We start from the raw sequence: 18,194 nt of genomic DNA on the forward strand, positions 1-18,194 counted from the left end.
GCAGTATATACTGCTTTTAGCAATCGAAGCTCATATATATATATATATTTTACTAGAGAGAGAAGTATTTAATGGAATACAGGTCACTCTCAATATTTGTTGTGTGGTAGAAGAAGGAATATGGAATTAAGTTATCTGATGTACAAAAGATTTGGGCTTGAAATCAGGTTAAAAGCATACAAAGGTGGGAGCATATAAGAAATATGTGTTGCATAGTTCTTAAGCATGTTTTCACTGTGACATTTATTCCATCAAATACTGTAGGAGCTCAAACTGGAAGCATAGAAAACTGCTCTAACTCTTGATTTTTTTCTTTCAGGTGCACATCTCTTCGAAACATAAGGGACAATGAAGAAAAAGATTCAGCATTCCGTGGAATTTGTACCATGATTACTGTCAATCCTAGTGGAGTAGTCCAAGTAAGTTTGACTTTGTAATTGGGAAGTTTATCATAAATAAATAAAAATTCAAATAAATGTTACTTCTTTTCTGCAACTAAGAGTTGATTTTTGCAAGGGGCATATTCTGGTAAAAAGTTCTATGATGTAATAATGGTAGGCAGAATGCAACCTCAGAATTGCTTGGTGAAGTCTATAAGGCAGGCGTATCTCTAGGACATTTTTTAGAGAACTAGGATTTAAATTATATGTCATGGTACTTATCACAGACTGGAATACAACATATATTTAGAATGCTGTTTAAATATGTATGGTGTGATAGGCTTTTGCTCTTGGGATTCCATTCATATGATATTAGGAAGATCTTGTAATTTTGTATCTTTTTGGAAGTATTAACATTTTATTAAAAAAATTGGCTGAATTAAAAATCTTTCTCCTCTTCTGTTACTCATAGCAGCTAAGTACCAAACTGCTCTCTAGTGGAAGTAGGGGGCAGGCGGGTCAGGGAACCCAGGCACTTTCCTCTTTATGAGAATGGCACACAAAATATTTGGGCAATTTCAGTAGTATCTGGCTCAACAGAAGATTGAAGGAAATTAGTTGTTTTATTACATTTTCATCTGTCTAATAATGAGTTTTTGTGTGTGTTTTTTATCCTGCATCCTGAAAGCTATTAGCTGTGGGTAGTTAGTATATATTTTTAAAATATGTAAATAAGATGTGAACTCTTAGGTGTTCACTACTACTACCCATTTTTGACTCAGAAAGGTGATTTTAAAAACTCTGAAAAGTCATTTTTTTACAATATGGCTGGCAACTCCATATAATGCAGCTCGTGTTTTATCTGATTCTTGCTTACAGGTGTCATAGATTGTATCCAACTTTATTTCTGAAAAGAATTTTTTAAAATGAAGAGAAATTCTCCACTATTCGTTCTTGGATGTTTTTCTGCCAAAAAAAAAAAAAAATCCCTGCAGGATTGGAAACAAGGCAATAGGGAGGAGGAACAAGATTATGTTCAGCTCCCCTCCTCTAATTCTCCAGTTTAAGTCCTGCCCCCAACAACTGACATTGTCTGTGGAGACGACAATGGGAGACACTATTTTTAAAAAAGAATAACCCCATGGTTATTCAGACATTGATGTGTAAGAGAGAGCTATGATTTTTATTTGGATTGTGAAATGTTAGGCTTCTCCAGTCCTAGATCTTTCATCCAAATATATATTCTCTGAATGTGTCAGTGGAATTTACTTCCAGATGAAATGCCAAAAAGGAACAATGGACAGTTTTCAAATTAGATTACCGTATTTTTCTGTGTATAAAATTACACTTTTTCCTAAAATAACTAGAGACAAAATTGAGGGTAGTTTATACATGGAAGGCGGTGGTAGGAGACGGCGGCGGAGCAGCCACCTCTTGCAGCTGCCCATTGACTGCTGCCTCCACCGTCCAATCACTCCTTCCACCGCCACTGGCAGGGCTCACCTCCAGTTCACGGCGCTGCCTTGTCTCCTGCCTGAAGCAAGCCCACAAGTGGCACTGGATGAGGCGATTCGGCGGCGGCAGTCAATGGGCAGCAGTGAGAGGCGGCCGAGCATGGCTGCTTCTTTGCCTCAGTCTCCGTCTCCACCTCCTCCTGCTGCTGCTGCTGCTGCTGCAGTCTCCTCCAGTGCCACTCGGAACAGGAGGTGGAGACTGAGGCAAAGGAGCAGCCACGCTCGGCCGCCCCTCATGGCTGCCCATTGACTGCTCCTCCGCCTCCGGCAAGGGTAAAAACTAGGGGGTCGCCTTATACGTTGGGGGGTTCATTATAAATGGAAAAATACGGTATTAATATATTTAAACCTACTCAACCATTGTCCTAATATTTCAGCTTGCATGTGTGTTATTATGCAGGTTGCACTCTTGTAGACAACGGCTGCCCATTCAATTTGAGTGAAGGAATCAGATTGCTTTTGCAAAGGTTTATCTCCATAGATATCCTGCCAAATTGGAAGGAACAAGACAGGCATTTTGTAATTGCTTAGCTATTCAGCTAAAAGTGTCTTATTTCATGAAACATTACTTGAAAATGGACTATGGCCCAATCTGGGCAGGTTATCAGAGGGGATAAGGAAAAGTGGTGGGGTGAAATGCAGTCTGTTGCTTCAACACTGAAATGTTTAGTAAATATAACTTACGTTTTTAAAAGGGAAAGCTTTTTTGGACCGATCAAAGCACATAAGATTGCATGGTGTAAGTCTGCTGTATTTTCTGTGGGATGTATTCCTAGATTAGTAAAAACAATATTGATTTTTCTTTCTTATTGCAAGGATAAATCAGAAGAGTATACATTTTTTCTAGAAAGCATTGCTTTTAGGTCTGTTCATTTCTAACATGTACATTTTATAAAAATTTGCAGGACTTTATATTTTTTTGTGATGCTGTGGCATCATGGATTAGCCCAAAAGATGATCTCCGAGACATGTTCTGTAAGGTAATACATTTCTCAAGAGGCTATATTATATAAGAAAATCTATGTAAGCAAATGTGAATAAAAGTGGTTTTTCAAAAGTGATAGAAAACAGTGTAGTGCATTCTGCTCTGAAAACTGCCTGCAGAATCACTAGCAGAGGTTTCATAATTGGTGGTGATTCCTGCCAGTAGGAGAGCTGTTGGATGCCTCCTGTGAACAAAAAATTAAGGCATACAGACAAGTCCATTAGCATTCTGCTCTCCTTAGCTCAGATAGTGAAGTGATGGCATTTGTATACTAGAGGAAATGAATATACTCAGTCAAAGGAGGTCATTGTGTTCTTTTTCCTCAGTATCCTGGGCTTCCTCTTGTTGTTGGAAGGAAAATAAATAGTAACACAGTTTGACTTTGCTTTTGAAAACTAGTTATGGTTGAGGAAGCTACACATTTTGATTCTAGTGTATAACTGGTCCATACAGATAATAGTTTGATGCTGTGCTTTCAGTATAGTCTTCCTTTGAGAGGTGCATTGGCTTAGGCTTCAAATTTCACTTGTCTTAGAATAAATGTTTCTGTTCACCTGCAGATCCTTCATGGATTTAAAAATCAAGTTGGAGATGAAAATTGGAGGCGTTTCTCTGACCAGTTTCCTGTTCCCTTAAAAGAGCGCCTTGCAGCTTACTATGGAGTTTAACCTCATATATTCAAGCTGCAGTACAATAATTAGAGGTAAGTAGTTCTAACTGTCAGAAAGTGTTCTGTAGCCAGGTGACTGATCACAAGTGTATGTCACACTTTCTGCTATATTAGAGTTTCTGTGTTCTGTTTACTAGAATGTCAGTTCTCTCCTTCAGACCTGTGTGACAAGTCAGTGGGACAGTTTTATTTAGTGGCTTTTATTGTTTGTTTATTCTTTCTCATTTTAACTGTGCCAGAAATGATACCGTGTTCTGGCTCTGCTGTATACATCTTGGATTAAATGTGATTTTGAAAGGTAAAATTAAGTTTTAAATTATTGTTATCTTCTGCTAGGTTATTTTATTTTATTTGGTGTGGGAGATGATTAGGGCTTTACTCCTCCTGCCAGGACTGAGAGACATGGATCACATGTTACTTTGCCTACCAGAGACAAATCTCCTCCTTAGTACTTTGTCTTTCTCAGTGAAGAGTCAGATGTATGTTTCTCTCATCTGAGGGATTTTTTAAATTACAGTTAAGCTGTTCCTTCTACTTTTGTAACTCTCAACTCTTTTTCTTTTCATTTTTGAAGACAGGTCCTTTTTCTGTTGCTTCCCCATAAAGTCCATTTCCTAGTAAAAATAGGACAGGTTTTCTTCCACCTCCTTTTCCTCCCCTCTTTTCTGTAGATTGAAAGAAACCCTTGAGTTTCTATTACCTTATCTTTTGACTGACCAGGAGCACCTTTTTCTTCTGTAGGATAAACTTCAATTGGTCTACATTTACTCCATATATGTCTGACACTAGACACTGATTTAGAACTAAAAATGGCTTCCTTGGCTTTAGATGGGAAGGAATGTAGAGTTGGTTGTCATCAGCACACTGATGGCTGGAACATCAGGATTCCACAGGCCTGCAACCATGGTATTAAACAGGTGTCCCCCTGCATTATGTCCTGGATGCACCTGTCCAGGAAGGATTTGGATGAGAAATGATCAGACACAAATGTATGCAAAAATCACATGGCTTCAGTGCCAGCAGTCAGAGGCTCTCTGGTAGACTCCTATTTTTGCCAGGGACAAGGAAAGGATTGCCTGCAGAATCAAAATTGACCCACCAGTAGTTTGCAACTTCATTCTTTGAGATTTTTCTCTTGAACGTCTTTTGTTGGCCATCCTTGTAGTTCACAGATTGTGTTCTGGAAACTCTATTCAATGCTACAAGTGCTTCTCAGACCTTCGGCTGAATGTCTCAGATCAGCCACACAAAGACTACTCTTGAACAAAGTAGTCTTTCCATATGCAATAACATGTGGATGGTATCCCGTGGTATCTTGTACCTAGTCTATATTTCATTCAGTTGCTATTTTCTTCTTAGCATTTCTCCCGGATGACATGCAAGTATATTTTCTACATCACAGTCCACAGTCGCAAAACACTCACATCTTTTGCTTTTCTTTTACTTTCCAGATAAGTACTAATCTTCAGGTTTATTAGTGAATGTTATATTTGACCATGGTGTACAGCACTGGTGAGGTGTTTTCCCCCGATAGCAAAATAGTGAACGTTTAGGCATATATTCTGCTTTTTGCACCTACTGGGTGTTGTAAAGCCTGCTTTTAATACTCTCTGCATACCAAAGGCTTTTCTGCTGGTTTAATATTATAACTACCTCATGGAGCTTTCCATGCTCATGTGGCTGTGCTTTGTGATACACCTGCCGTTCAGATAGAGATGAGCAACCTCGGGGGCTAATTTTAAGAAAGTGAAAATAAAAGAGCTGATCAAACATCCACTGCCAGTTTTGGTTTTGGAGGTGACTTGCAAAAACTGGTGGTCACAATGCCCATTTAGGTTCTACAAACAACCACAACCACCTGGATCTGTCCCATGAACCCTTGCTATTTCCATGGAGCTTGTCATGCCCGGCCACCACCAGGACAATTCCTTCTCAAAAGGCCAATACAGTAGTACTTTGGTTTACGAAATTAATGCGTTCTACGGGACATTATGTAAAGCGAAAAATTTGTAAACCAGAACACGGATTGCCATAGGAACCTCCAGGCACAATGCATCCTGGGGAAACTTTCTTTGTAAACCCAAACAAACAAACAAAATGTAAACTGAGGCATTGTTTTAAATGGATTTTCATTTGTAAACAGAAAATTATGTTAACCAAGGCGTTTGTAAACTGAGTTACTACTGTAATTGCATCAGATGCCCCTGTGGAAATAATGAATATCACTCTGTAAGCTTCTGTTTTTGGCTGCATTGTGCAGAATTCTGCCTGTGGAAATGGGTTTATTTTAGGAGTGGGATTTTCAGAATTCTCAGATTTCCAGTCCCAGGAGTTGCCTAGAATCCCTGAAATAGACTTTTGCATCTGGGAAAGAAGGCAAAATATGCCTGCCACCTTTGTCTGCTTCCATATGAATCAGCTGGGAAGAAGGAGAAAATGCCCCCTCAATCCCATTGCTTGTTGGGAATAGTCTTGGAACACCAGGGAGAAGGAAGGTCAAGGAGAAGCTCCTCCTATAGAGATTAATGGGTAGTGAGACCACCCTCTTCATGGTGTTCTAGGGCAGTTCTAAGCAAGCAAGCAGGCAGTTGACAGTAGCATGAATTCTCAGTAAACCGCTGTTGGGAGTTCTTCAGTCAGTAATTTAAGCATATATCCACTGTTTTTCTGAAGAAAGTAGGCATACTCAAAGGCTTTCACGGCCAGGATCTGATGGTTGTTGTAGGTTTTTCGGGCTGTTTGGCCGTGTTCTGGAGGTTACCCTACCATAAGGAGGGTAATATTGCTACCCATTAAGCTCTATAGGGGGAACTTCTCCATGACCTTCCTTCCCCATGGTGTTCCAGGGCTATTCCCAACAAGCAATGGGATTGAAGGGGGAAAACCTCCAGAACACAATCAAATAGCCCAAAAGACCTACAACCACCAAAGTAGGCACAACTTCTCTTTCAAACTTTAGTTTAACTTCAGAGTTAAAACTAGAGGTGGAGATTGCCGTGAGAATTGCTAGTCATATGTTTAATGTCAGGAAATCTCAAGGCAGAGGTACAGCATTTTGTGTCAAAATAACCGCAGTGCTCTGAATTTTATCATAGAAATGCATGCTGGTGAAACAAATGATTGCTACATGTTTTTTGACTCCATTCAAATATTATGTTCCTGCTACTAACACTATTAAATTAGTTAGCTTTCTTTCTGGACCCTAAATTTGTGAATTATTTGCTTCTTACAGGTCCTTCAGTCTGGAAGACTAGGAGGGAGCCTCTGCACCCAGGGAAAAAATGTTACCCTTTACTGGGGGGAAGGGTAAACCAGTAGGGAATACAGTACTATCCCAAGCCTACTGGGAGGGGCGGGAGGGAGGTGTTGCCGTCACTGTATTAAGCTGATGTTGGGAAATGTTTTAACATCTGGAGCTTTTGTGGGTGGAAATCTGTCTCCTGTTACAACTCTGCACTGGATGTGAAGAAGCGCAAAAAAAAAAGTCTATTTACAACAGCTCATTTGCAATATTATGGGGAACTGTACCAAAATGAAAACTATAAAATTGAAACATAGGGAATGTATAAAGAGGAAATACATTGTGTTCATGTGATAAAGGAAACTGAAGAGCGAGGATTACAGATAGTAAAAGGGGTTGTAACAAGGGGTTTCTGTGTTGTTTCATCTTGATGGGATTCCTAGGTATTGCATGTTGATGAAGAACTAAACGAATGAAGTTAGTACAGTTAAGATGAAGTTTGCTAGTGGTAATAGGAGCAAGCCCTTGCAGTGTACACATTTACATAACCCCATAATAAAGTAATAAAGGTTAACACGAACAAAATGAAGCGACTTGCAAGATGCCAAATGAGTCACTCCTTTTCATTTGGGGGGATGGGGGGGAGGGTTGTTTTAGAAGAAAAACAAATCTTTAATTTTACATTAAAATTTAAAAGGTAGTGGATATGATTTGATGGTTGTAATTCATTAGATTAATTTCTAGAGTAAGGCATAATTAATGTGCAGTCTAAGGTTCAGGCATGCATTTTGGATCATAGTGATCAAGCGTAATTTTGGTGGGAAAGTAGCATGCTTGCATCAAAGAGTGAGTGGTATACATTTACTTAAGTTGCACCAGTTTTGTGTTTCAGTTTACCAATTCAGTATAACCTTGCGTTTAAAATTCCTTTAAAATTCTGTGGATTTTATTTTTATGAAGAATATAGGTATAAAATGCTGTAGTTACAATTAGGCCTCAAAATATCTTTTTAGGATCTCTTAGGAATAAGATTGATATTGTATTGTGTAACCTGCACAATGTGGAAAGCTGATATAGCTGTGCAAAGTATTGCCTCTGTGCTGTCAGTGTGATGTGCTTTCTGCATGGTTATACTACTAGTGATTTTTATCAAACCTTCTAAAATGAGTTACATGGTAAGATCTGTTTAAGGCTACATAAATGTTAGTTGGCGCATAAAGACAATTGTAGAAAATTGATGACATGATTGCTACATTTCAGTGTTTATTCCCACAAAACACATTATGTCTATTATTTTTCCTCTCTCCCCTCCCCGAAAGCATGACCTTAAGAGATGCATACGTTAGTAGATGTAAAGCAGGGTGCCTATATCGTGTTGGCGCATGTTGGTGGCCTGTTGTATCCTAGAGAGAGCACGCAAGGGTGCAAGTTAAAAGCTACAGAATGGAAGTTGGTTTGGATCCTCTTCATTTCATTTGTTTAGCTTTTCTGTTTTTCCCCTCTACTCATTTGTATTCCGGTGAATAAATCCTTGTTAAGTTAACCCTTTACTTTTCTTTCCATGTGTATTTTCTTATGTACTGTGAATGTGAAAACCTAACTGGTACACTTGATCTTGCGTTACTATAAAAGTAGAAGTTGTGTTTAATTTAGATTGCATAAAGAGTATCCCATGATGAAAGAGGAAAATGGAGAGAAAATAACTCTGCTGGTCAGAGATGAAGCCACATTTTCCCATTTTCCCTTAAGTGCTGCAGTATTAATCCGTGCAAAAAAAAAAAAAAAAGGAAAAAAGAAAGAAAAAAGCCATAACAGCCGCCTTACATTTTAGCTTCTCATCTTTGCATTGCAAAATTAAGTACTGGATAACAATTTTTGTAGGGACTGACTGCATGATTTGGATTTTTTAAGGTTGTATGGTTTAGCCATTGCACTGAAATTCAGTCTTGTATGAGCGTGGATTTATAAAATCTGACTTCAGATTTTTGTTTAATGCACGGGGGCATGCACAAGGCTTATACATTCCTTTTTTTCACATCACAAATTTGAGTGATTTAATATGCTTGAACGCGACATTTTTAATACATATTCTGTACAAGAGCATATAAAGAATGAAATTGATTATAGTACACCATGAAATTCACAATTCTTGGATTAAGTTGCTGTTCCAGAAGCCAAAAGTGTCTCTTTTGGCTAAAAACCCATAGTGTAGCTTTTACAATCAAATGGGGGGAAAAAAAACAAATTCCCAAGAAATAAATTTTAACATTTAGTAAGGGTGGAATATGCCCTAGATGAGGAGTTTTACCTTACCTTTTGGGGTGTGTGTATGTGTGTGTGTATGTGTGTGTGAACCGTGCATTAACCCAATTTCCAGATGGGAGTTCACTAAAATACAAATGATTTATTTTAACCCATGTGAACAACTAAGTTGCAGGTAACATTAAGGGTTAGCACACTGTAGCCAGTTTAAAAAATATATATGCTTGTGTGTGTGCACATTTGTTTATATATATAAATATATGTGTATAATTTTATTACATGGGTTTATATAGAGAGATGTGACTCTTTTACTGTGACTAAGCCAAACATGCAGAAGAATAAGAAACAAAGCAATATTGCAGTTAAAATGATAATTGTTAATGCGTTCATTCTTCATAGCAAATAAAACCATATTTGTACTGAATATAACGTACTTACAGAAGCCACTTGAGTTAGAATGTGAGGTAAGGAGGTACAACACTAACAGTTGTAAATCAAAAATATTGCATCATGGGATATATAAAGCATCTTTTTTTCATGTTGTCCTGACAGTTTTTGAATGTTGACTGAATGTTGATACTGGTAGAATTGTGGGTTGTCTTTGTTACATTCCAGTGTTCTCTGCCTCTTGGCATGCTACAAGCACGGCTTATTAAATCTGCTCCGTACACAGTGAATAAAGTGCTTAGTGTGCTAAACTACAAAAATAGCCGCTGCTAAGTGATGTAGATTTTCTACTTGAATATTTTTGTTGTAGGAACCTCAGGAGGTCAGTGTTTACTGTTTTTATAGATGCCTTTGTTTTCATGTCTAAGCCCCCCCCCCTCGCTTTTGAAGGATTCTAACAGTGAACAAACCTGCCAATCAACCTAAGTTGGTAACAGAAAGTGTATTTTAAAGTATTTTAAATACATCTCTTTTGCAGTTAAACTTATCTAATACAGTAGGATTTTCTATTAATACAGTTTTTACTGTTAAGAAAAAAAATCCTTTGTTTCATTTCATTTCTTTCAGAATTAGGGGAATGAATACATTTGTAAGACCTTCCTTTTTTAAAAGATTGTTTTCTAAAAACGGTATATGCACATCATTATAAGATCTATATACTAATGTAACTGTCTTCAAGCTGACACCCTCTAGAGGTGAGTTGGAAGGGTGCCAAATTGTGGAAGTCTGCTTTAATGCTTTGCACCCTGATTCTTAAGCATATTTAATTTGAAGGCAGTCCTGTTCATTTCAGAGGGACTCACCTTATTTAATTTCCACTTAATAGGGTGCAGTCATGGTAAGATGCATAGAATAATGGATGTTAAAATACATAGCCAATAGGATTTTTTTAAACATAAAATAATTTTAGTTTTGTAATAAATACTATTGATACACACTGTGATAATTATGGTTTTTTTTAAGTATTGGCATGAATTACTTAAGCTACATAAATACTGTGTAATTTAGATTTGTACTACTTGTAAGAGGATTTCCAAAGCTGAAATTTTTGTTGCTATTTGAATAAGAAATATTCATACTAGTTTTATCTCAGGTAAATACTCTTGTACCTTTTTTGTTTAGCTAGAGGCTTCTAATGTGTCTTAAGTGTACCAGTTTGTGTTTCGTAAAAGAACTGCCTAATGTCTTAAATTCTCATATCTAAATTAACTTACTGTGGGACAGCAATGACTTTGCTTCAATACAGGTCACCTATTTTATTCATATTGAATGTATTAACAAAGATGTATAACATTCTTCTTAATAGAAGAATGCATCTGCAGAATGGCACCTGAAAATCATCATAAAGGGTGCTTTATGTTGTGCAGTTCAAAGCTGTGTTCCTGATTTTAAAAACAAAACAAAACAGTTTTACTTGGCATAAATACTTCTGATATATTTTCCTTTATAAATGCCTAAGCCTTTTTAGAATAGTATGTGAAGTCTAAAGAATTAACACAGCTTAATGCAGAACTGTGCACTGAACTTTAATGAAGATTAGACTCTCTGCTGCTATAAGCTACTGATTGCAAAGCAGTAATCTCTTAAAATAATGTTGCTGTTTGCATATGAATTTATTATGTATGATGTAAGCACTGGGCTGTTTGGGATACCTTTATCTTGAAAAGATAAATACACATTTAACATTTTAATGCTGTTCTACTCAACACTGCACTCAGATTTTTAGATACAGTTCAGTTCAGGATTATGTATGTTGCCCAGTTGTGCTCTAGGCTGATAGAGCAAATCAGTGATAGGCTGATCTGAATGAAATCTTAATGCTTGTGGCATTTTTGTCAAGACTGAACTAAAGCAACTCAAGATACTTACATATGTGTGTGCATGGCAACCTCTCAATTGTTACATTGAAGTAAATCATTTGTTTTGCTGGAGAAATGCACTTTTAAAATATGACAGTTAAATTGCAGGTCTGTTCTCAATCTGATGGTATGGAATTTCCCCCTGCTCCCCAATTCTTACATGACAGTTAATTTAAGAGTGGAAGTGTCTTTGGGGTATACACTAAAACTATACAGCCTTAGGAAATCTTTGAGGACACTCTTCCCATAACTTAAAGCTCTCTTTGCCTGCCCTCCTGTCCTTGAGAACATAATTGAGAGTATATCTTCTAGATAACTTCTCTGTCCTAGAATTGTTAGATTTGGATGTATTAACAGTAGTTGAAGTAGCAAAATGGCCAGATCTTTCTGCTGACAACTTAGGTTGTATGCGTTTTGCTTGAAACCTTTACATTGGATGTGTTTTCTGTGTTAGAATATTCCCTTCAAACATATCCTTCAGCAACCTCTCAGCTGTATTGATTTTTCTTGTCTGCCTCTTCTAACACAACATATTAAACAGAATATGGTTTTGATTTTTTGATTAAGCTGCTGAATTCTAAAGAGTTTCTTGGGGCCACCAAATATTTTGGATCATGCAGAGAATATATATTGTAATGTAGTAATTTTGTATTTACATTTGTATGATGTGATAATAGATGTGAATGTTAATCACTGCTTGACTATGTTAATAAAATTTGTTTAAATATAGATGCTGCACTCTGATTCTTAATGGAATAAGAAGGACTTCATTCAGGAATGTTGGTTTGCTGTTAATTGAATCATATACATTTTTGTATCTTAAGAGTTCTGTTTGGGATTAGGAGGCTTCACGGTTTGAAACCACCTATAAGGAGCAGAGTGTAGATTTGATTGTAAAACTACATTCTTGTTTATATTATTGTGTATGCTGTTGAATCCTTGTCTTTGTAGCAATAAGTGAAATCAAGTAGATATAAAGATATAGGCCATAAATAAATAAAATTTATTTATAATTGGAAGAGGTACAATATACACCAGCACTTAAGACCTATATTAACATATTTTCAATAGAGAGGTTTTGTCATAGACTGGCAGGACAATTAATAGTTTATCCATATCATTAGAGAAGCCAGAAATTCCTGAACTGGTCTCACCCCATTGCATGAATTGTTTTCAAGTAACTGATTGTGAAGGAAGAGGGTATGTCTTTTGCTTTTTAAGCAGAAAATCGGGGGAGAGATGTGTCCTGGATTAGAAGGGTTTGTGAAATGGTGTGTGTGTGTGGGGGGGGGGGGGTTCTGCAAAGAAGTGGGAGAGGGAAGTTGCTGTAGCACTTTACCATTTTAAAAGCCCCTTTGGTAGGTGTAATAAGAGAATTCTTGGCCTCTGAACTTTTTGTGTATGTACTACTTCAAAAAAACCTTTTCAAAATTGGCAAAACAGTTCTTGACACGTTATGAGCCTATTACAGGCTGCCATTCCTAATTTCAGCAAAATCATGGTCTCTCTGGTCTTTTAAAATCAGTAGATAAGGGGCCAATGGAAAAAAAAATGCAGAGGGCGGATCTTCTCATCTGTAATCTAAGTATTGGTGGGTAATGGAAGTTGTTTGTCACAATTAATGCTAAGGGCAGAATTTCGCAGAACCTTGTGACATGGAGCAGCTGGATTTACCATGATGCTTGTAACGGAGAATAGGCTGACATGAAGTGTTAGGAAGACAAGAATTGTTATCCACAGTAACAAAGACTTGAGGCCTTGATTACAGAGAAAACTAATATCCTTAAGATGTGTGCCATCTTAAATGGAAGCGATTACGCATAGTGATTACACAGACAAAATAATTAATTCAAATTTAGAAAAGACAATACCTTTATTTAGACCATCCAAACTGAATGGGACTTTAATTCGTAACCTTTTAAAAAATGAGAATCCAAATTAAAACTAAACCTAAAATAACAAAGCAAGTTATAACTAGTAGCTAAAACCATTTTGGAATTAAAAGTGTTTTGATCTCCTTAAAGGAAGGTGCTAATCATATAGACACAGTGTAACGGTGTTTCACAGGTTTGTAGTGGCAATTAGAAGGCCTTTTCTCTGGTGGAGGGTGTTGTGGCTTCTGAAGATGATGAAACCTATGGGAGGAACTTAGCTGATCCCAGCTTAGAAGAAGTTCATACAAGTATTGGCATTCTAAGTCTGTATTTGATTGTGCAGACCGCTCCAGGGTGTTACAGTTCAAAGAAAGTGATTAGAATTATCTTGGGAAATACACTAGTAACTACTGTTACTGCATCAGCATCTGTGTAATTCTGAATAAGTAACTTCTGAATGTTTTCATGGCTTTAGAACACAATCTAATCAGTGTCTTGATTTCATTATCTTATCCTTATTGACTAGAAATAAGAAAAAATTGCTTGGAAATTGAGATGTAAAGATAACCTGTATTTTGGTGCACATGAAAGAATGAATACAGGAAGATGCAGAGTACTGAGATGATTTGTTGATGATGCAAACACCACTAAGATTTAAATTTAAAATAAACGTGTATAGGCAAAAATTCAAAGTCAAAAACTAGTGAAAAATAGCAGTTCTATAGACAGTTATATTTTTAATATGAAGTTATATGTATATATATATATATCAAAATATATTTATGAAGATGGTTATAATATTTCTTTGTAAAGAATTTTGAAGATGTTATATAAATGTTTTGTGAATCTGCCCGTTCAGAACTAGCTCTCAAGTGAAAGAACAAGTAGGGTGGACATTTTATTGGGAAAGTACATTGCATACTCTTAAAAGTTTTTGATCTGTTATATAATACTATATTTTCATGAGAGTTGACTGTTTGCCTATACAGTATGTGCTTGCAGCTTGTTGGTTGCCAAAAGTCATCTGGAGTATGCTAAGGATGCTCTTATCAACCTGCATATGTATGCATTGCTCAGATGGATAAATATCTGCCCATTTTGTTACTGCCTTGTCAGAAGAACAGCAAGTTAGTGAAGGAGGATTTAAATGTGATTAATCAAACTTGAGGGATTGGAGCATCAAGATATATATAAAAAGATTCAGATCAGAAGTCGGCAAAGCATGGCCTGCAGATTGCATGCAGCTCCCAAGAGTCCCAAGTGCAGCATCCTGTTTTTTAAAAACTAATATTTTTCCCCTCTTAGAATTTTATCTTGTGCCATCTAAGGAATTTGAGAGGCAAATGCCATGTTTTGGAAAAACCTAGCACACATCTCAAATGCATGTTGTTTTAAAATTCATTGCTAAAGGTTGGACTTTCTTCAGTTTAAGAAAGTTTTTAAAAAAGAAATTCACTGATGAGCAAAGTGAGAGCACAGATATGTCCCTCAAGGTCAAGCATGTGTGGTTGCACATCCTTGCCTAGCAGAAGGATCATAATTTGGTACCAGTGGCATCAGTTACCCATTGGGTGTAGTAGAGTGGTGGACATGGCAGCTAGCAACAGGCAGAACCATTATTAAGAGTACATAAGACTCGCTAGAGGAACTGGAGAAAACAGAGATCTGAGCTTCAGGAAATAAAGCTGCTTCTTTTAAATCCAGTTATCTGCTTCAGTAGAGACTTCTTTTACATAAAGACAAACAGGTTAGGTAAAAAAAAGGACCACATATAAAAGTGAACAATCTAAATAAATATTGGGGAGATAGTGCCACCACTATCCCCACTCTTCACTCATTCCTGCTGAATTCCTCCAGCATATTTTCCCCCCATGGAGGGACATACCCTACTGGACCAGCTATTGTTTGTGACCTGGAAGTACAGGAGCAAAACCATCTAGAGTAGCATGTTCCTCTCAAGCAGAACCCAGACCAGAGCACAGCTTTAGGTTCTTTGTGGCCTTTGTGATTCACACTAATGGGTTCTGTGCCTGTGCAGACATCCTCGGAATCTTCCAGAACCTAGCAAAAGTTCTTATCCTCACAGCTACCATTGCTTTGGGGGCCATCCAAAGCAGTCTTGTTGGTTTTGTAAAACATTTACCAAAGTTGCCATTAAAAACAGTCAATCAAGACTTAGATTGTGTCTTTGGGAAAAGTTGCTGTGCAATCGATACCATCTCAAATAAGACCATGAAACTACTTGTCTCCATTTACAAGCCTTCCACTAAGTCCATTCTAATGGAGTCTTCTTAAATTGACATGAATCAGAACACCTAAGATGAGCTAGTTCCAACCTCATTGGGAGCCTCAAAAATGGTTCCAAAAGATATGGTTTCAACACTGTCCAAATAAATAAAACCTAAATAAAAAAGACCTATCACAGAAAACATAGCCAAAATAGATCAAGGCTGCAACTCAGTGGGGAAAATATTTACTATCTGTAATGATGCACCCTTGAACTCCACAGCCCTTGCCCTCACAGCCAAAATGATAAGGGGAGTTGGTCTGTTTGGGTTTGATATCAGAGGAGGAGGACACTCGGCACCTTTCTCCTAGTGAAGTTGTTCCCAACCTTGGATAATTCAGGTGTTCTGGGACTACACCTCCCAGAAATCCTGGCCAGCACAGCTAGTGCTGAAGACATCTGGGAGCTGCAGTCCAAGAACATCTGGGTTAGCTAAGGTTGGGAAACATGTCCCAGTGTATCCCCAGTTTCTTCAGCGTGGACTCTGTGAATTCACACAACTGGGTAGCTGCGCCTGCGCAGAGATCCTCGGAAACGTCTAGAGCTTAGGGGGAAAAAAGATTGATGAGACATTACCCCTATTGTGCATGCCCCGCCCGCCTAAATCCCCAGTTCCATTTTTTCTGCCCTTGCGACAGGAACCTTGAACTAGAGCTCTACAATATTTTATTCAGGATTTTCGGTTTTTCGGACTTGGCTAGACTGACTACTCTTTTGCATTTTGTATACTGGCACTTTGAGATCGTGGCATGTGTCCCCGGAGCAGCGGCGGCGCTCTACTAAGGGGATTGTTGTTGGCCCCCGCTCCTCTCGGCGCCAAACTAGATCCCCTGACGATGACCCCATTTATATAGAGGTGGACCGTAAATGCTCCCAATGCCATAGAGCACGGGAAGACTCCTCGTCAGACTCTTATGGCTATGAGAGGCGGAGATGACGCAAGAAGGTCCGCTATGTGTACACCTTGACATCGTCGTCTTCCTCCTCTTCTCCCTCCCGACGCCAGGGGTGCTCCCATTGTAGCAAGGCAACGAGCCATAAGAGAGTCAAACACCGTGACTTGCTGCCACGTCCCTGCCCTGCATTGCCAGCACAGGGAGATAGGGGTAAAGATAAAGATACCCAGGCGATGCTGAAAGCCCCTGTGCGCGCTCATCCGGGTAAAGCGTCCTCATCAGCTCAACACTCTGAGCAAGATGATATCCTGTCCCCAGTCCCTTTGGACCCAGACCAAAGGGATTGCTCAGAAGAGCCTGAGGATTCTCAAGGAGAGGATGGATCAGCTGGATCCGATCCTGCTGACCCACAGACTGCTGACTCAGGGGAGGATTTTTCCTCATACACCCAAATGCTGGACAGAATGGCTAAATCTTTGAAACTGGAAGCCAAATAACCCCCACAACCAAAGGAAAATCTGGTGTTTGGGGATATAGTACAGGATAAGTCAGCGCCACTCAGTCTGGCTTTTATTCCAGCCCTTATGGACTTAGTTAAAGAGTCATGGTCTCTTCTGCCCAATTCCACCCAGATCACGAGACGGTTGGAGACACTCTACCGCACCCATGATGAGGATGCTGAGGTTTTTATTGAAACTCCCAACTCCATTATTGTCCAGTCCAACATCTCAAGATCTACTGTCCATTCTAAGGTAACACCTTCAAACAGAGAAGGGCGCAAGCTGGATGTTCTTGGCCGGAAGCTCTATTCGTTTGCAGCTTTTCTTCTTGGAGTAGCAAACTATCAGGCAGCGATGGGCGCATATCAGAAACAACTGTGGACACAGGTCCTACCTGCCCTGGAAGAAGCCCCTGCTGGGATTAGGTCTATGCTCATTAATACATACACAGAGGCCCTTACAGTGGCCAAACATCAGCATCTGGCATCCAGACATGGAGCAGATGTGGCTTAAAAATCTATGATCTCATCAGTGGGGTTAAGAAGACATGCTTGGTTGCGCTCTTCAGGAATAACAGAGGAAGCCAAATCTCACATTGAAGAATTGCCCTTTGACGCTAAGGGACTCTTTAATGAGAAAACATGACAAAATGGAAAACCTTCACAAAATCAAGAAGACTGCGAACTTGTACATCATCCAGCAGCAACCAAAGTACCAGAAATACCTGTGGCGCCGACCATATGGCCAACATCATCTAGTCAGACTTACCGTCCCTACAGACAACAAGGTGCCCCCAGGTCATCTCAGTCATCCTCTACAACTGCTTCTTTCTGTCCTCAAACCACATCTCATCGCAGATTGTCCTACCGTCCACCTGCAAAAAAGTCAAAGCAGTATCTTTGACTCAAGCCCTTCAGCTTTCATTCAGCTAGCTCCCTTTCTTCCAAATTGGCAATCCATAACAAACGACACATGGGTAGTAAATATAATACAATTTGGCTATTGTTTAGAATTCCTAGAACCACCTCCCTTGGGTCACATCCAATACACTTCATAATCACCAGCCCTAGAAGAAGAGATCACATCACTCCTTCAAAAAGGTGCCATAGAAAGAGTACCATCACACGCAGTTCCGAGAGGCTTTTACTCCCGGTACTTTGCAGTGGCGAAGAAGGACGGAGGGATCAGACCCATTTTAGATCTCAGGGACTTGAACGCCTACCTCTACCTAGCAGTGGTCCTTTGAGAGTGGTGCTACAAACATCATGTTTTTCCCATT

The 18,194-nt window shown here is 38.7% G+C and overlaps 1 protein-coding gene and 1 long non-coding RNA gene across 3 annotated transcripts in view; one reads left to right on the forward strand and one right to left on the reverse strand.

Annotated features, from left to right (window-relative positions):
* The window catches only part of TNPO1 (transportin 1), a 67,311-nt gene extending 58,971 nt beyond the window's left edge, over nt 1-8,340 (forward strand). For both annotated transcript variants that reach the window (XR_013542229.1, XM_020790215.3), the window contains 4 exons: nt 320-419; nt 2,800-2,874; nt 3,440-3,582; nt 6,782-8,340. Coding sequence is in view for 1 of the 2 variants with exons in the window: in XM_020790215.3 (XP_020645874.1) it covers nt 320-419; nt 2,800-2,874; nt 3,440-3,547 (283 nt within the window). In the remaining variant the exon portion in view is untranslated. The remainder of the gene's footprint in view (nt 1-319; nt 420-2,799; nt 2,875-3,439; nt 3,583-6,781) is intronic.
* Nucleotides 1-17,782, reverse strand: part of LOC110077313 (uncharacterized) — a 28,301-nt gene extending 10,519 nt beyond the window's left edge. The window contains exon 1 of the long non-coding RNA XR_012084498.2: nt 17,684-17,782. This is a non-coding gene — a long non-coding RNA (uncharacterized LOC110077313). The remainder of the gene's footprint in view (nt 1-17,683) is intronic.
* Nucleotides 17,783-18,194: the final 412 nt, after the last annotated feature.

Source organism: Pogona vitticeps, chromosome 2 (assembly GCF_051106095.1).
Source record: "Pogona vitticeps strain Pit_001003342236 chromosome 2, PviZW2.1, whole genome shotgun sequence".
Classification (NCBI taxonomy): Eukaryota; Metazoa; Chordata; class Lepidosauria; order Squamata; family Agamidae; genus Pogona; species Pogona vitticeps.